The 19,148-nt window shown below is 43.1% G+C and overlaps 1 protein-coding gene across 1 annotated transcript in view; it reads right to left on the bottom strand.

Annotated features, from left to right (window-relative positions):
* Positions 1-19,148, bottom strand: part of AK9 (adenylate kinase 9) — a 180,696-nt gene that overhangs the window by 97,885 nt on the left and 63,663 nt on the right. The window contains exons 15-20 of the mRNA XM_065401415.1: positions 17,893-17,967; positions 16,568-16,722; positions 12,853-13,009; positions 9,250-9,364; positions 8,648-8,724; positions 5,667-5,705 (exon numbers count right to left, since the gene is read on the bottom strand). Coding sequence (XP_065257487.1) covers positions 5,667-5,705; positions 8,648-8,724; positions 9,250-9,364; positions 12,853-13,009; positions 16,568-16,722; positions 17,893-17,967 — 618 coding nt within the window. The remainder of the gene's footprint in view (positions 1-5,666; positions 5,706-8,647; positions 8,725-9,249; positions 9,365-12,852; positions 13,010-16,567; positions 16,723-17,892; positions 17,968-19,148) is intronic.

Genomic DNA, 19,148 nt, shown 5'->3' on the forward strand with positions numbered 1-19,148 from the left:
GGACATCTCCAGAAAGCTCTCCTTCATGTACTCCCAAAGCCTTTGCAAAAGGTTTCTGGGGAGGGCTGCCTTATCCCGTCCGCCATGGTAGGACACTTTACTACGCCAGGCCAGTAGCACGTAGTCTGGAATCATTGCAGAACAAAGCATGGCAGCGTATGGTCCCGGTGTTTGCTGGCATGCAGACAACATCCATTCCTTATCGCTCTTTGTTATCCTCAGGAGAGTGATATCATTCACGGTCACCTGGTTGAAATGGGGCGATTTTATTAAGGGGACATTCAGAGGTGCCCGTTCCTGCTTTGCTGAACAGAAATGTTCCCCGCTGTTAGCCACGCGGTGGGGGGAGGGGTGAAGTGATCATCCCAGAGAATTGGGTGTGGGGGGGGAGGAGGGTTAGTTGGGTTTGTGCTGCATGTTAACCCGGAAACCGCAGCCCCTCCTTTTACATTGCAAACCCATTTTAAATGGCCAACCCAATGGGTGCTTGATATGGGAAATGAGGGCGCTGCTGTTTGAAACCATTCCCACATGTTAAGAAGGTTAAAAAAGCCAAAAGACTGTGTCTTACCATGGCTGCCTGCAAGCCGAAATCTGTTGCCTGGCACTGCGTGAGTGATCTCACACACCAAACCGGCAGGCCCTCAATATAAGAGGAAAAATGCGACCTTGTAACGAAAGCACATGTGCTGTGTAATGTGAACAGCAAAATTTAACGTGAAAGAGTGTACCCATTGTTCTCTAAAATGTGTCTTTTTTAACCATCTCTCCCTTCTCCTCCACCAGCTGCAAATGTTTCTCCTTCACAGAGGCTAGTGAAGATTGGAAAGAGAAAACGGAGGACGCGGGACGATATGTTCACGGAGCTCCAGATGTCCTCCCACGCTGACAGAGCACAGCAGTCAATGGAGGCAGTCAATGTCAGACTACAGAAAAGCACAATATGAACGAGAGGAGAGGTGGTGGGCTGAATCGCGGGATGAACAGAGCAAGTTGCGGGCTGAAGATGATAGGTGGCGTCAGCTTGCAGACAGAAGGCAAGAGTCGATGCTCCAGCTGCTGGAGCATCAAACTGATATGCTCCAGTGTATGGTTGAGCTGCAGGAAAGGCAGCAGGAGCAGAGACCGCCGCTACAGCCCCTGTGTAACCAACAGCCCTCCTCCCCAAGTTCCATAGCCTCCTCACCCAGACGCCCAAGAACATGGTGGGGGGGCCTCCGGCCACCCAGTCACTCCACCCCAGATGATTGCCCGAGCATCAGAAGGCTGGCCTTCAATAAGAGTTAAAGTTTTAAACTGCAGTGTGTCCTTTTCCTTCCCTCCTCCCCCACCCATCCCGGGCTACCTTGGCAATTATCCCCCTAGTTGTGTGATGAATTAATAAAGAATGCATGAATGTGAAGTAGCAATGACTTTATTGCCTCTGAAAGCGGTGCTCGAAGGGGGGAGGGGAGGGTGGGGTGGTTGATTTACAGGGAAGTAGAGTGAACTGGGTGGGGGGGGGGGCGGAGGGTTCATCAAGGAGAAACAAACAGAAGTTTCACACCATAGCCTGGCCAGTCACAAAACTCGTTTTCAAAGCTTCTCTGATGCGCACCGCGCCCTGCTGTGCTCCTCTAACCGCCCTGGTGTCTGGCTGCGCGTAATCAGCGGCCAGGCGATTTGCCTCAACCTCCCACCCCGCCATAAATGTCTCCCCCTTACTCTCACAGATATTGTGGAGCGCACAGCAAGCAGCAATAACAATGGGGATATTCTTTTCGCTGAGGTCTGAGCGAGTCAGTAAGCTGCGCCAGCGCGCTTTTAAACGTCCAAATGCACATTCCACCACCATTCGGCACTTGCTCAGCCTGTAGTTGAACAGGTCCTGACTCCTGTCCAGGCTGCCTGTGTACGGCTTCATGAGCCAGGGCATTAAGGGGTAGGCTGGGTCCCCAAGGATCACGATAGGCATTTCAACATCCCCAACGGTTACTTTCTGGTCCGGGAAGAAAGTCCCTTCCTCCAGCTTTCGAAACAGAACAGAGTGCCTGAAGACGCGAGCATCATGTACCTTTCCCGGCCATCCCACGTTGATGTTGGTGAAATGTCCCTTGTGATCCACCAGGGCTTGCAGCAGCATTGAAAAGTACCCCTTGCGGTTTATGTACTCGGTGGCTTGGTGCTCCGGTGCCAAGATAGGGATATGGGTTCCGTCTATGGCCCCACCACAGTTTGGGAATCCCATTGCAGCAAAGCCATCCACTATGGCCTGCACGTTTCCCAGAGTCACTACCCTTGATATCACCAGGTCTTTCATTGCCCTGGCAACTTGGATCACAGCAGCCCCCACAGTAGATTTGCCCACTCCAAATTGATTCCCGACTGACCGGTAGCTGTCTGGCGTTGCAAGCTTCCACAGGGCTATCGCCACTCGCTTCTCAACTGTGAGGGTTGCTCTCATCCTGGTATTCTGGTGCTTCAGGGCAGGGGAAAGCAAGTCACAAAGTTCCATGAAAGTGCCCTTACGCATGCGAAAGTTTCGCAGCCACTGGGAATCGTCCCACACCTGCAGCACGATGCGATCCCACCAGTCTGTGCTTGTTTCCCGGGCCCAGAATCGGCGTTCCACGGCATGAACCTGCCCCAGTAACACCATGATTTCCACATTGCTGGGGCCTGTGCCTTGTGAGAGGTCTATGTCCATGTCAATTTCCTCATCACTCTCGTCGCCGCGCTGCAATCACCTCCTCGGCTGGTCCTGGTTTTGCTTTGGCATGTCCTGGCTCTGCATATACTCCAGGACAATGCGCGTGGTGTTCATAGTGCTCATAATTGCCACGGTGATCTGAGCAGGCTCCATGATCCCAGTGCTAGCTATGGCACCTGGTCTGAAAAAAGGCGCGAAACTAGTATCTGACGGACCAGGGGAAGGAGGGAGAGAGGGAGGGGCGAGTGACAACATGGCATACAGGTACAGGGAATTAAAATCAACAAAGGTGGCTGTGCATCAGGGAGAAACACAAACAACTGTCACACAGAATGGCCCCCCCAAAGATTGAACTCAAAACCCTGGGTTTAGCAGGCCATTGATTTCACGGAGGGAGGGGGAAGCTAATGAATACAGAACAAATCTATTTTTTACATCTTAAGCTGGCAGCCAATGGTGCAGCATGACTGATAGCCACTGCAGTACGATGACGATGGATACCAGTCGTAATATACCATCTTCTACCAAAAGGCAAAGGGCTGCTGCTGTGTAGCAATGCAGCCCCACGTCTGCCAGCCCCACGTCTGCCAGCACCCAGATCGCCCTCGGCCTCTTCTGGGTGCTTAGCAGAAAATACTGGGCGCTTGGCAGAAAATAGCATACTACGACTGATAGCCATCATCGTCAAGACAGTTCAATAGGACTGAGCATGTCTGCCCAGGTGCCTCTGATCAAACCGCAATATGACGATGATGGATACCAATCGTAATATACCATCTACTGCCAAAAGGCAAAAGGCAAGGGGCTGGTGCAATGCAGCCCTACGGCTGCCAGCCCCACAGCTACCAGTCATGCTGCACCGTCTACCGCCAAAAGGCAGTTAGCTGCTGCTGCTGTGTAGCAATGCAGTACCACGTCTGCCGGCACCCAGATGACATATGGTGACGGTGAGCTGAGCTGAGCGGGCTCCATGCTTGCCGTGGTATGTTGTCTGCACAGGTAACCCAGGTAAAAAGGCGCGAATCTATTGTCTGCCGTTGCTCTGACAGAGGGGGAGGGGCCTGACGACATGTACCCAGAACCCCCCGCGACACTGTTTTGCATCATTCAGGCATTGGGATCTCAACCCATAATTCCAATGGGCGGCGGAGACTGCGGGAACTGTGGGATAGCTACCCATAGTGCAATGCTCCGGAAGTCGACGCTAGCCTCGGTACTGTGGACGCGGTCCGCCGACTAGAGCACTTAGAGCATTTTATGTGGGGACACACACAATCGGCAGTATACAACCAATTTCTATAAAACTGGCTTCTATAAATTCGACCTAATTTCGTAGTGTAGACATACCCTCAGACTCTTTTTACAACTTCTATGGCCATAGTCATTTCCCCAGAACCAGCGCCTCCTCTCCTAAACACTTCTCCGATTTCTGTGGGCTCTGTCTGTTCCGAAACCAGAAATAAGGGTACAGATTATGAAAATCTTCCTGCAACCATCTTCTATGATACTGGCATTGGTGTCTCAGAGACTGGAGTCTGGACTTCCTCATTCTGTGGGAACACAGAAATCTGTACCACTAATGGAGAAGTTCTGCTCATCTGCATCTTCTTCATTTTATGGCAATAGAAATCCTTCTAGATTTCTCTTCATTCTTTGTTTGGTTCCTGAAAGGGATTTACAAAGGAGCACCTCTTGTTGTAGATCTTATGCTTTGGACAGGTCTCAAGTATCTTGGTTTCTACTTTTATGGCATCATATGTCAGGGACTAAGGCTTGGGCAAACAAGTCTAGTGGTTAAAGACACAGATGGTTGTGCTGGAGAAGGTTAAGCCAGAGTCGGTAGTTAGGGACCAGAGCCAAGGGTCAAGGCTGAGTTGATAGCCAAGGAGATTTTGTATGACTCATATCATTTCAAACCTCCTCTCCCATCCAAAAAACTCAATAAAAGTGTTCCTGAGTTTGCTGGGGCACATGGCAATATGGACATAACATGACCCTGTATTCAAGGTTAAACCTCTGTCCTCTCGTAAGGTTGGATGAGGTCAGTTTCAGCCAATCAGGCACAACTTGGACTTACTTATAGAAGATCCTCAGTATGCATTGTCATCTCTCTTTTGGTGGACAGACCCTCTGTTTGCCAGTATATTTGCTTTCATCCTCCACCCCCTTCTGAGCCTCTGGTGTTGAATGCATCTGTGATGGGGCATCTGCCCCACACTAGCCCATAAAGGGTTAATAAAACCCTAGGGAGGCTGCGCAACAGGCAGCCAATTGGGAGGACCGATGGGAGACTGTGCAGGAGACAACCAATTGGTGAGGGCTATGAGGAGCAGCCAATCAGGGCCGGGCAGGCCCATTTAAGAAGAGCTGCAGGGCAGAGTAGTTCAGTTACTCCCTGAAGCTTGAGAAGGGAGGAGAACTGGCTGCCTTACAGGTAGAGGTCAGCTAGCAACTTGGAGAGAGCAGGGCTGGGCAGGATCAGTGAGTGAGAGCGAGCTCCCAGCTGACTGTGGGCATGCTGAGGCCCTGAGACAAGGGCGGAGAAGGTGCTGGAGCTGCAGGAAAGTGGCCCAGGGAAGTAGACTGTGGGGTTGGAGGGGATGCAGCACGTGGCTGCCATCTACAGAGTCCCTGGGTTGTCCCCCCTCCCATCCCCATTGGCCACTGAGGAAGTGCCTGGACAGTGGACTATGGTTCCCCCGGAAGGGGGGAGAACAGACTGTCGTCGTTGGGACAACTCACATCCTGGAGTAGAAGTGACGGCAGCGAGATGTCACCAGAGGAGGGTGCACGGGTGGACTAAGCTAATTCCCAGGACAGCCAGCAGGAGGTGCCACAGCAGTGAGTCATGCCCCATCACAATATCCAAGCAATGATGGGGGGTACACTTGGGTTTTCTTCAAATTCAGGGTAAGTAGTCCAAGGCAGAGTCTTGGTTACACAAAAATGTACAAAAGCTCAAGGTTGTTAGTCTAACCTGCAAGGCATTTCTGCCTCTCCTTCAGGGGCCCACTACCTAAAACATAAAGGACAATACACCTATACAGTATATAAACAATCAAGGGGGAGTGAGATTATCCCCTTCTGTCAGGAATCAATATACCTATGGGACTGGTGCATCCAACATTGGGTTGGGCTAATAGCTTTCCATCTCCTGGGTACCCAGAATTATTTGGCAGATCAGCTGAGCAGGAAGAGCTCCATTACTCATGAATGAGAGTTAAAAGATTCTGTTCCATACTAGGTATTCCTAAAATGGGGAGTTCCCTCAATAGACCTGCTTGCTACAGTACAGAAACATATTTCCCCCATCCCCTAGAAGCAGTGCAAAGGCTTGGGGGAGTCAGAGGTAATGGAAGAGCTGAGGGAAAGGGAAGTAATTGCTGGGAAGGAGCCTGGATGTGAAGTTGGAGAGTTGTTGGGTGTGGGCAAGAAAAGTATGGATCTGGTTTTTTTGGTGAGGAGGGATTGTTAGGGATCCCCCTATGCAGACCCTGGCTGACCCCTAGCCTCTCTCATTCAGTCAGGCACATCTGGCCCTGGTCCCATGTGTTCCTGCACCCCCATTCAGCACCCATCCCCCATATATCCCTGCACCTCCTCCCCCATCCCCATGTGACCCTGTGCTCCCATTCAGCCACCCCTCCCCCATGTCTCTGTACTCCCTCCTCCCTAACCCTATGTGTCCCTGCCCCCTCTCAGCCACCCCTTCCCCTGTCCCCTGTGTCCCTGCATGCCTTGTACCCCCATCCCCATATGTTCCTGCACCTCCACTGCTATTCAGCCCCTGTCCATCTGTCCCCCCACTAGCCCTTCTGAACCCCATTCTGTGACCCCCCGCAGCAGTCCCATGTGCCCCACACTGTCCGTTCCCCCATATACGTCTCCTGACCTGGCCCCACGGGCAGGGCACTGTGAGGAACGCAGCCTCTTCTCTTTCCTATCCGTGTCTGGGGCTGCTCCCATTGGGAGCAGCTGCTCTCTGTTCTGGCACAATAGTGTCCCTGGTGGACGAAAGGTGTAACTGCAGCACTTTCCAGCAGAATGTAATTTCTGCTGAGGAAAAAAAATTCTGTGCAAAACATGAATTCTGTATGTGCACAGTGGCGCAGAATTTCCCCAGGAGTAACTGATACAGAGTCCTTACCTGGATTTTTCATATTGGTGAAGGAACTGAGTATCTATTGGAGCTGTGCATGTACCCTTGCTACAGGGGGCATGAAGGCATATAGGGCACATGCACAGCTCCAATAGATACTTCTTGGTAAAATATTCTGGGCTCATGCATGCACACACTTACATTAGGATCCAAGCAGATAAAAGCATCTTTAAGAACTCTAGTTACTGTAAGGCAAGTAACCTCTTTATGGTTCCCTCAATAAAAGTAACTCAGTCCATATGTACGGTATGGTAGTATTTTATATTCTGATCACTTTCATGCCTTAATATATGTGTAGTGTGGCTGAGTTACAGTCGCTGTGGAAACCATATTTTTAGTTTCCAGATGTAGCGAAGCGAAGACTCATCGGCGTGGCGCCCCACTACACCAGACTTTCGTGCAATTTAAAATCTAAATTATAAGAATGTTAATGTAGATATATTTATTTTTAAATTCTATTTTTTAAAATAAAGAGAACTTTTATTGATGGTGGCAATCTCAATAAATTAATAAACGGACAAGGTAGCCCGGGTGGGGTGGGGGAGGAGGGAAGGACAAGGCCACATTGTTTATTGTAGCCACACTAAAAATCAAACTGTTTGAATGACAGCCTTCTGTTGCTTGGGCCATCCTCTGGAGTGGAGTGGCTGGGTGCCCGGAGCCTTCCCCCCCACGTTCTTGGGTGTCTGGGTGAGGAGGCTATGGAAAATGGGGAGGAGGATAGGCGGTTATACAGTGGATGCAGTGGGGGTCTGTGGTCTTGTTGGCTTTCCTGCAGCTCCAACAGACGCTTCATCATGTCCGTTTGCTCCCCCATTAGCCTCAGCATTGCGTCCTGCCTCCGCTCTTCACGCTCACTTAATTCTTTCCTGGCCTCTGCCACTAAATGCCTACATGCATTAAGCTGTGCCCTATCAGTGCGGGAGGACTGCATGAGCTCGGAAAACATGTCATCGCGAGTGCGGTTTTTTTCGCCTTCTAATCTGCGATAACCTCAGGGACGGAGATGATAGGGGGAGCATAGAAACATTCTACGCTCTACGATTCTGGGGGGGACTGCATGGTCACCTGTGCTGCTGAGTTTGCTACGCTGACCAAACAGGAAATTAAATTCAAAAGTTCCCGGGACTTTTCCTGTGTACCTGGCTAGTGCATCAGAGTTCAAAGTGCTGTCCAGAGTGGTCATAATGGAGCACTCTGGGATAGCTCCCAGAGGCCCATACCGTCGATTTGCATCCGCACTACCCCAAATTTGACCCAGCAAAGTCGATTTTAGCGCTACTCCCCTTCTCGGGGAAGAGTACAGAAGTCGATTTTAAGAGCCCTTTAAGTCGATGGAACGGGGTTGGTTGTGTGGACACAGTCATTTTTAAATCGACCTAACGCAGCTAAATTCAACCCAACCCTGTAGTGTAGACCAGGCCTCAGACATATCACAAGCTGGTGTGAAAGTTCTGCCACAAAGCTCTGGGGAAGGGAATATTCCCTCTGGCCAATGAACACAGATGTGCTGATGAGCTCTGAGCTATCTCCAGCTGTTTTGAAAGAAGGCCATCACAATGTAGGGCTTTTGAAGACCAGGAAAAGACAAATGGGAGTAATCCTCTCAGACCTCCGCAAAAATACTGATACCTGAGTTGGTCAAGGTGTTCAGTGGAGAGGAATGTGAAGTACTCCCTCCCCCAGATGCTGAGTGGCTAAAAATGGGGGGTAAAGTTTGAATCCCAATTTGTAAAATAATTTAAACAATGAAACAATTCCCCAGAGGTGTTATTAAATTTATATCAGATGATACTTGCTTTCATATTTGTCTTCAGCAGGCTTTACAGGTTGCTGATTTTCTTCTTTTAATTTCAGGACCTCTTGCAGTTCTCTCCTGAAATTAGAAAATTCCGTATCTTTATTTGTATAAAATATGGTTGAAACAAGTTTCAAACATTAAATGCAATTGAAAATGCAGAAAAATACTGTTCAATATTAAGATATAGTTTGGCAAGCCTGCTTCTTCAAAGTGATTCATTACTAAATAAAAATCAATGATGATTTGTGTCCTTTCCTGGATGTTATCGTTTTGACAAATAAACAAATGACAGGGACCAAAGAAAACATATTAGCTAGAGGATCTCCCCACACCAAATGTGGTTATCTGAGTTTAGTATTCATCAGATAATAACACTAAGGTAACAATGTATTGCAGGACTTTGGACCTACCAGAACTATTCTTAACTTTTTTTTAGTGCACTGTGTTAATGGATATAGGTTCAGATCTCCTTAATGTAAAACAGATGTGGAAATTTTTGTGACCATAAAAACAGTGCATTTTCTTGTAGAATATATCATCTTATATCAAATTAATTTTTTATTATTTTTATATTTTATGCATTCACATGTTACATTTTACCTTGTTTCTTCCTCCTCTTTTTGCTTTTTTAATGCTTCATCTGTAAGTCTTTCCAAAATCTTAGAATTAATTTCATCTTTATTTGTTAGGTACAGTCTGCGTAGTAAAAATATTCCTGCAATACAATTATACAAGAATAATATACTTTTGGCAATAATATAAAACTACTATCTCATTAGAATGAGTATGCTTTTAAGGTATGAAAGCCCTTTTATAAATGGTTGACAGCTTAGAGACACGTTTTTAAATTTTAGAAAAGAAGAGTGTGCCAATTTAAATGACAGATATACCACTTTTGAAAATTGTTAAGCTTTGTTTTCCGTGCCAACAGCCTAATAACTTGAGTGTGGGATATGGCAAGGCTGTGGGGGGGAGAAGTATTGAAATTTTACATTTGCATATCTCATATTTTAAACTGAAATTGCTGTTTTTCTAGTTTGTATGTGTGCCCATAGTTTAAGAATGACAAAAAAAAAATAATGAAAAAAAATATAAAATCCATGAATCAATATTACTCGTGCAGAGTATGCAGAAATAAAGACTTATGTCCTCAGTTCTACAAAGCTCTAATCCATATGAGTAACTTTATTCACATGAGCAGTTGCATATTATTCATTTGGTTTGGCAAACAGATACAGGGATATACCATTGGCAGGTATATCTCCATTTAATTAAATAGAGCTATGCTGATTTCAGGGATTCTCAACAAAATTTTTGGTGACCTCAGAATGTGGCCACCTACTCTTGCTGGTGGCTGCTATGACAATTTTTCCTAAAATGCTTAATTAACTTTAGGAAAAACTAATACATATGCACATGTGCATGTCCAAATCATAGTAACTTATTTATGCAAGTGTTGGGGTTATTGTTTTTTGCAAACTCAGTAATAAAAATAATACAGAATGTCTCTATTCTTTTCTGGACCCAAACAGAATAGAAACACAAATAAGGTGCTTTGCATGTTGTCTTTTTTGTTGTTGTTTCTTTTTTTTTTTTTTTTTTTTTTAGACTTGCTAGCTAGTAAGCCTGCTTCTACTTTTCACAGCAGCAGACTTGTTAGCTAGCTGGGAGGCAGTAGAAAGTGATATTAACAAACATACAAATATCACTTTTCACAGCAGATTTACTCAGCCGTGGCAAGCCGGGAGACAAATTAAGCCTTGGATGGGGAGGTGGGTAGGGAGGCAGCTGGGGGTGATGGGGTGGATGGGTGAGGAGCCAGGGGAGGCAGCAAGGACCAGGGGTGATGTGTGAGGGGCCGGGGGACAGAGCCCATGGCCGGATTCCATTGCTGCATGGCTGGAGCCTGCCACCCATCACCCCAGGGCTGGAGCAGGAAGCCTGAGCCCCACTGCCCAGGGAAGGTGGGGAACTCACACGAGCTTTCTGCTCCTCTGGCATTGGTGGCTCCAGAGGGAGGCAGAGTCCAACCCATCCTGGTGGCCCAGGGGAGGGCCGCTGCTTTGTCCCCCCCAATCACCAGCCAGAAGGCTGTGGTGGCAAGAAAAGCCCCTGTTGGCCGCATCCAGCCACGGTGGCCGCATTTGAGAAACACGGATTTAGACCAACTGAGGGTGTGGCCTATGATACAATGACTCAAAGTGCTCTAGAAATGCAGAGGTGGGCTATTATTTCTATTAGAAGATACAAGTGGAAAGCAGACACAGAATTTGTAAACATTTACATCAACAAAACATTTAAAATAGTTAAGGGGATAATCCACTAATACAGCTATAAAAAAGCCAGAAACTACATAGTTTGTTCCTTAGCCATCTCTTGATTTTGATTTCTCCACATTACCTTGCTCATACCCAAACACACAGGGTTCCTTCTGTCACCTTCACACAAAACATGCAATTTTAAACTCTGTCTGTATCGAAGTGGTTAGAAATGTATATTATTTAGTTGCTGGGAATACTGAATTGGTGCTGCATTGAAGAAGATAGCTAGTTTGTGTATGGTGTAGATTTTTAGTTGATTGTTGTGTTTAAGTGTGTTGCTTGTTTGGATAATTGTTAAATAGCAGCAAGTGTTTTAAGTGGAAATTATTTGTAACAATAGTTAGCATTTTCAGTAGCTGCCATTTGCAATGTTTCTATTAGATTTCTGTTAGTCTGTAACAGCAAAAACAATGAGGAGTCCTTGTGGCACGTTAGAGACTAACACATTTATTTGGGCATAAGAGTTTGGGCACTAATAGTTATTTAGGTGATGTAGTGAGGAAGTGTGATGTTATCTGATTAAATATGACCATGTAGATCATTGTTGCTACCACTGTTATATAATTGCAACAAATCTTGTACAAATTATGTCAAGTAAGGTGTCTACGGAATGGTTATGATTTGCTGAATATGATTATGCTATTTGTATGCATGTATCATTTTTGTATTTGAAGTTATGAGCATCTATACCTATATTTCAAATGTTTGCTCCTGGGGTAATTAGCCTGCACATCTTGAAGGGACTATTCAAATTAAGTGGCTCATCAAGGAACACTTAACTCACAATGGACCATGGGAGACGCCTATCTACACTTAATGGACTTTCCTGCTGTGACTAAGCAAAATCATTCATGGACATGTTTGCCCATGTGACTCCAAACACCATCTTGCTACCTGTAATTTCCCACTAGCTGTGTTGAGGCCTTTGTTTGAAACAATGGATTTCCCTCCACATGGCAGAAGCTATAAAAGGCCCTGAAACATCTCCATTTGGCCTCTTTCCTGCTCAAAACTCTGGACTATGGACTTACAGTAATGGGAGCATTCTAACCAAGGGATTGAGGACCTTCCAATGATTTGGAAGCAACCAGAGACTTGACTTAAGACAGCAGTTTATTCCATCACTGCTACAAGCCTGAACCAAGAACTTTGCAATTATTGTATGTATTTGATTCCTTTAACCAATTTTAACTCTCACCTTTCTTTCTTTCTTTTTATAAATAAACTTTTAGATTTTAGATACTAAAGGATTGGCAATGGAGTGATTTTTTGGGTAAGATCTGATTATATATTGACCTGGGTGTGTGGCTGGTCCTTTGGGATCAGAAGAATCTTTTATCTGATGAAACTGGTTTTAAAGAACCACTCATTGTTAAATCTAGTGTTTTTGGTGGTGCTACAAGGACTGGAATACATAGGAAACTGCTTTTCTGACTTCTTGTTAGCCAGTGTGGTGACACAGAAGTTTACTTTTGTTGCTGGTTTGGTATATCTCATGGGAGAATAATCTCCAGTTTTGGGGTGTGTCTGCCCTATTTTTTGGCAGGTTGTCCTGAATTTGGTATTCTCAGTTGTGATCCACTGAGGCACAGTTACAGGAGGTGTGCTGTTATGTTTGCCAGTATCTAGGTTTGTGGCTGGAATTATGTTTGCGTGTTTTGTGTGGATTCCAGGGGAGGTGACCTGCATTACAGACAAAATTATAAAAAAAGGCAGGGAGAGAAACAGATCCTTTTTGATATAGAGGCAAAGTCCTACAAAATTGCTAGTGGGACACAAGTACACTTTAACTGACATTTCTTAAAACAATACCTCAAACAAAGACATCAAAATTGGGAAAAGATTTTAATTTTTATGCTTTAAAAGTAAAACATTTACTAACCATTTTTTTCTATATTCTTAAGACAGACGACAGTGTCAGGTAAGAGGCCTTTTTCTGACAAGACTAACCAATGCTCTGATGTTGTAGGATAGTTATCCAGTACCCATCCTCCTTTTTCTGGAGCCCCAGGAAACCTGTCTTTGTTCTTCTTAGTGAGCTGTTACAAAATGTTGGATTTAGTTGTAAAACAAAATGATATAAATACAATAACATCAGTGAATTGTTTAGAAAAACAGACAATACAAATTCTTTCTGCATTGTATTAACCTGTTTCAATGTCATTTTTCTTTCCAATAAAGGATCTTTTTATTAGTTATAGAAGAGATTTGTAACTTATGTGCCTGAATGAAGAAAGAATATAACAGAACAAATGGAGATGAATGTATAAAAATACACTGTAGTTTTCCAAAAATAACTACAGAGAACTTAGATTCAGGTCTCAGGAATAAGTTACAAACTGGCTAGCAAATCTAAAATAAAGACCCTTGTATAAGCCTCTGGTCATATGAAATATGTAGACCATTATACAGCTTTGAAACACATCCTAGTGACTTTTTAAGCACTTCTCTGGACTCTTCAGATGCTCATAGAGAAACAAACAGGGTTTAAGCCATTCTGTTACAGTAGTAGCTATTGGGGACTACAGTAAATTTTTCTTCTTCCCTGCTCAGAAAAAAATAATTTCTTTTCAAATAATGTGTTTGTCTGTCTGTGTTTCAGTTCTTTTTCTACAAGGGTACCCTTGCTTCTCCCTCAAGGGCTAATCTGTGGCATTAAACCATGTCAGGTAAAGATCAATGCACATCTAATAAACCTACTCCTTTCTAGGAATCTTCAGATATCAGGGAAAATTCAGACCAGCTGTAAAACAGCACTGAGTTTTCACCAGATCTGAAGTTAGCACTGTATGTTGGGAGATCCTACCAAATTCAACCATGACAGCAGATGCATTCATGCTCTTTTGCTCTCATTAGGGCCCTTCAAGTATATTGCTTCCAGAGCACCCCATATTAGAGCCATATTGTAGCCACACAAACCATATTGTAGATACAGTAGGGTACCTACCTACACAACATCTGAAAGGGAAGGCCCACTCCCACAGTCCCTAACTGCTTGATCAGAAGCAGAATTCCAAAGAATTAGATAGAGAGAGGGTGACTGTGGATAAGAGAGCTAAGTCACCAATAACTTCAGTTACAGGTGAATAATAATGTTTTCTCCTTCATCAGGGTCTCTACTTCTGAAGTTTATTAAGCAAGATTACTTGAAGGGGAGCTGAAATATATCCCAAATTAAGAAGAAACTGCATGACTACTTTTCTGAGGCAGGCATCTGACCTATCTTCAGAGTCTAATACTGCTCACAAAAAATGTAAACTGAACTTTGTGTTACAGTTTTGCAGATTTCCAAGATTGACAAAATGGTAGTTACACTTTAAAAGCTGTGGTAGCTTAAGTGGAATGAGCATTACTCTTTTGAGAAAAGAAAATGCATTAAATACATCCAAATGCAAGGTTATGCATCTAGGTACAAAGAATGTGGAATCCAGACCAGTGAATGGTTGTGTCACCACCTGCCCTGTAACCCTGCATGCCTTAAATCCTTTGCTGCTGTGCCTCACAGCCCAGACACCAACAGCCAGCAGACAAGTATGCAGTCCTCTGAAGTGTTTGTGTGCTTTGCAGCTGTGATTCAATACTCTGACCCCAGCATTCTGCCTACAACACAACAGCCCAACTCTAATCTCTATCACCCAGTTATCTTATGCAGAAGTGACCCCAGACACACTCCCAGACCTGAATTTCCCCAAAACCATCTTCCATGAAGTGTCCAGCCCTCTCCTGGACCATTCAGAGAAAGAATAATGTTCCTTTGCTCCTTTAAAGAGACAACAACTAGCAGCTTACCATATTAACTGGAGTTAATTACTTCTATTCAAATACAGCACTGTGTTGGTTTAGATTAAAAGTAAAACAAGTTCATTAACAAAAGGACATAGGTTAAGTGATGCCAAGTAAAAGAAATAAAGATAGAGATGGTTACAAGCAAATAAAAAAAAGTGAAAATACGCTTTCTAATACCTAATTTCAGCATCTTACAGTCTTTGTTCAAGATTGGTGAGGAAACTTAAAAAGAACATCAAGAGCTTGCTTGGTTACGATGTGTAAGTACCTTCATAGGGGGAGAAAATACCAGTTTCTAAAGCACTCCTCAAGCTAGCTGAGAAAGGCCTAACAAGATCTGGTGGCTGGAAGCTGAAGCCAGACAAATTCAAATTAGAAGTAAGGAACAAATATTTTTAACAATGACAATGATTAGCCATTGGAACACACTACTAGATGAAGTGGTGGATTCTCCTTCTTTTGATGTTGTCAAAACAAGCCTGGATGCTTTTCTAGAAGATATAGCTTATCTAGGGAATCGGCAACCTTTGGCACGCAGCCCACCAGGGTAAGCACTCTGGCGGGCTGGGCAGGTTTGTTTACCTGCCGCGTCCGTAGGTTCGGCTGATCGCGGCTCCCACTGGCCGCAGTTCGTCGCTCCAGGCCAATGGGGGCTGCGGGAAGTGGCGGCCAGCACATCCCTTGGCCCGCGCCGCTTCCCACAGCCCCCATTGGCCTGGAGCGGCAAACCGCAGCCAGTGGGAGCCACGATCAGCCAAACCTGCAGACATGGCAGGTAAACAAACCAGCTCAGCCCGCTGGGGTGCTTACCCTGGCAGGCCACGTGCCAAAGGTTGCCGATCCCTGGCTTAGTCAACCAAAACATATTGGGCTCAATAAAGGGTTAACTGGGTTAAATATTATTGGGGAGGTTAGACTACATGATCCAGTGGTCCCTTCTGGCCTTAAAATCTCTAATTATTTTTGCTATTCTGGAGGATTCTTAACTCAAGCCCCAATTCAAGAAAGCACTTAAGCGTGTATGTAAGTTGATCCCTATTCAAGAAAGCACTTAAGCACATACTTAAATTCCATTGACTTCAATGGGACTTAAGTAGGTGTTTAAAATTAAGCACATGTTTAAGGGCATAACTGAAGCAGGAAGCTTTTCTGCATTGGGGCCTTAAATCAATGAGACTGAATATGGTGTAACAGTAATCCTAGTCTTTTTAGAGTTTGGCCTGGAAGTCTTCTGTTTTAGAAGAAAACAATGGTGAACCCTCACAGCCTGATCCTAAAGTCCTTGCTTAGGCAATCATTGGGGAGTTTTGCCTAAGAACTGAAGAACAAGTTTTTCTAATAATAGATTTAAGAACCTGTCCTAGATTTCTGTGTTACAGCCTTAGCAGTGTAGTAAGGAATAGCCCTCTTAATTCACTATTATAGCTATAACCATCAATACAGTTGCTGAGTACAATGGTATATTGTACTGTACATTGCTTAAGGGCCACATGGGAGAGATCCAAGGCTTTCTATACTGCTGCTCTGAGATTCCAATAGCATCAGAAGGTTTACAGTGAAACTAAAACAAAAATTAATATAAAAATAATAAAAGGTTTGACACTCCTAATTAAAAGGCTACAAATATGACATTCTAAAGTAAGCTAGTCCATAGTATGTGTGGGATCAAACTGAGACTATATAATGTGAAGTATACTAGATTTACATTTCAAATGAACAATCTGAAAAGTAAATGTTGCAAGGGAATACATAAAATATTACAAGGAACTCTTAGAAATAATATTTGAATGTTTTGGTACTGGTATTTTTACCTCTGTAATGGCTTCCTCTAATACTTCAGCATATACTTCAGCCGGTAGCATTATTGGAGATTGTGCTGCAATTTTTACAGCTTCTTCTACCAAAGCTTGAACTTCTGGGTGATCAGCAGTTACCTCTGACTCTGATGTATTTATTGATGTATCTTCTATTGTGTTTGCAAGGAATTAATTAATAATAAAGATCGCTAATATCTTACATTTTACACAGTGTTTTTCATCTAAAAGGTTTATAAAGCATTTTACGGATTTTACAAATTAGTGTGTACATCCTATAAACAGGAGTCATTTAAATGACCTCCAAAATACAGCCAATTCTGAGGTGGAATGCAGCAACGCTACACAACAGTTTTGAAGAAGTTACACAACATGAATTGAAGAATATTCCCTCCAAATGTATTTAATTATTTAATAATGACAACTGAAGACCTTGATTTTATGTCTCATTCAAAAGATAACCTCTTACACAGCACGATGACCCCTAACACCAGAAGGGGCATTAGTTCAATATTGACTCAGGGAGAAAAGTGATACCAACTGAATCACCACTACCACTTCCTTTAGCACCCTCAGAGCTTCTCTTGCGGGTTTCCTAGTCAAAGTGTTAACCTGCTATGACCCAGTATAGTATGTTAGAAATAACAAAAATCATAACGCAAGGTGGCACCTCATCAGGGGTAGTAGATTATTTTTCGTTGAGGTCAAAATGTCTTCGTCAAGATATAGTCAAGGTCCAGACTCCAGAGAAAATAATAAAAAATAATAATGATAATAATAATAGTTAATAAGTAAATAAAAATTTCAGGGTCTGTTCAAAAGTGGCTGGCGATCCAGATTTGGCCCGCGGTCCGCCTATTGACTACCCTTGCTATAAACTATGAAGTCTATATTCCCAAAGATGTGTAAGTCAATTACTCACATTGATTAGCACTGTGTATTCAATCATTCATTTATTGTACAACAGGAATAAAGATCCTAAAATATTTAACCATTTCAATATATGAGGATTTCAAGATAATTAATTTTTCCATATGCCTTGTTGATAAAATAGTAACAAAAATATACTGTGGAGTTACTTTATAAAATGCATGATGTATTGTGTGAACAGTACCTTTGACAAAAATGCCAAACTCACATTTGGAAATCTAATTATATCAAGATTTTTCATTATTTGTCAGTGTTTAATTTTTGTCCCACAGAGATCTAAACATTATCAAGATATCGGCATTAAATTATAATCTGTTTGGTCCAGAGAAGATGTCTCTGTCATATTTGTACATTGGAAAACAGACAATTATAATAATTAAAAATATTAGTACCATTTAGTTCTTCTGTGGTTCCTTCTCCATCGGTTCTGGACGTGGAAGTACCCTCAGTGGTGTCTTTAGTATCCACTATAGTTATCAAATATCATAACATTAAAAGAATATTATGATTAAAGGAAAATACATTTTTGTCAAAAAGTAGAAATAATACATTTAGGTAAATTTGCATTTCCTTTGTAGAGACGTCTATGTTACACAATAAGCAGGATATTACAATCATAATACTAGTACTTCAAGAATAATGTTAAACTTGATTATTATTAGTTCAAATTATATTTTAATATAATCCAGTTTATGGATTAATTTTGTAATTGGCAACTCTTGCACAATTTACCAAGGGGTTTGTGAGATTCAGGTGATGGCTATGTATAATGGTAGAATTGCATTTCCATGACATTGCTAACATGGAAACAATACTGCTTAATATTTTGTGTGCAGTGCCATGTACTTTGTGGTAAGATGGACCTAAATTGTGCCGCAAAGTTTCTAGATACTGTAGTGTTCTGGTGAAAGTTGTGTAACAGTTTCAGATACATTTTTAAATTTGTGAGTTTTATTGAATTAAATATTAAAAAAGAATAGTCCAGTCAGTACAGTAGCTTTTATGTTATTTATTTTGATACTGAATTCAGGGTTGCTTTTTTACAGTGTTCCAATATTTTCAGTTTTTAATATGTTATAGGTCATCTTTAGGTTTAAAAGTTAACATTAAAATGTGTGAGACAGTTCACGTCACTCAAATCTATTGTTTCAGGCTGGCTGAAAAACTAAGGAAGGCTCCACTGCACCTGTTTATACATGGTTCACATTTTTCAAGCTTTTCTTCCCAGCCATGAGGTCTAGAAATACGATTTTTTTTTTAAAGGAAACTCAGATTCTGAAGCACAACTCTGTACTTAGGGATGAATTCTGTGGCAAATTACGTGGGTGTGGAGTCTGAAGGGCCATGATTATGCATTTGAAAAATTATTTTTCAAGTTTTTCCACATACTTATACAAAGTGTTCACAGAGAGATCATCCACTAAACATTCTTCCAACAGTCTACCACAAGCCCCCACCTAGCATATTCAACTGGATATTTCATCATATTGTAATGTCTTTCAGTGATACAGGAAAAATCATGGGCCAAATTGGTCTAATTCCACTGAAATATTGGAGTTATACTAGGAATTAACTTGGCTGCCTGTGTATTATAGCAAATGAAAAAAATAAATCAATAAAATATTATGATCGAGAAATAAGTCACACA

The sequence above is a fragment of the Emys orbicularis genome, chromosome 3, assembly GCF_028017835.1.
Source record: "Emys orbicularis isolate rEmyOrb1 chromosome 3, rEmyOrb1.hap1, whole genome shotgun sequence".
Taxonomy (NCBI): Eukaryota; Metazoa; Chordata; order Testudines; family Emydidae; genus Emys; species Emys orbicularis.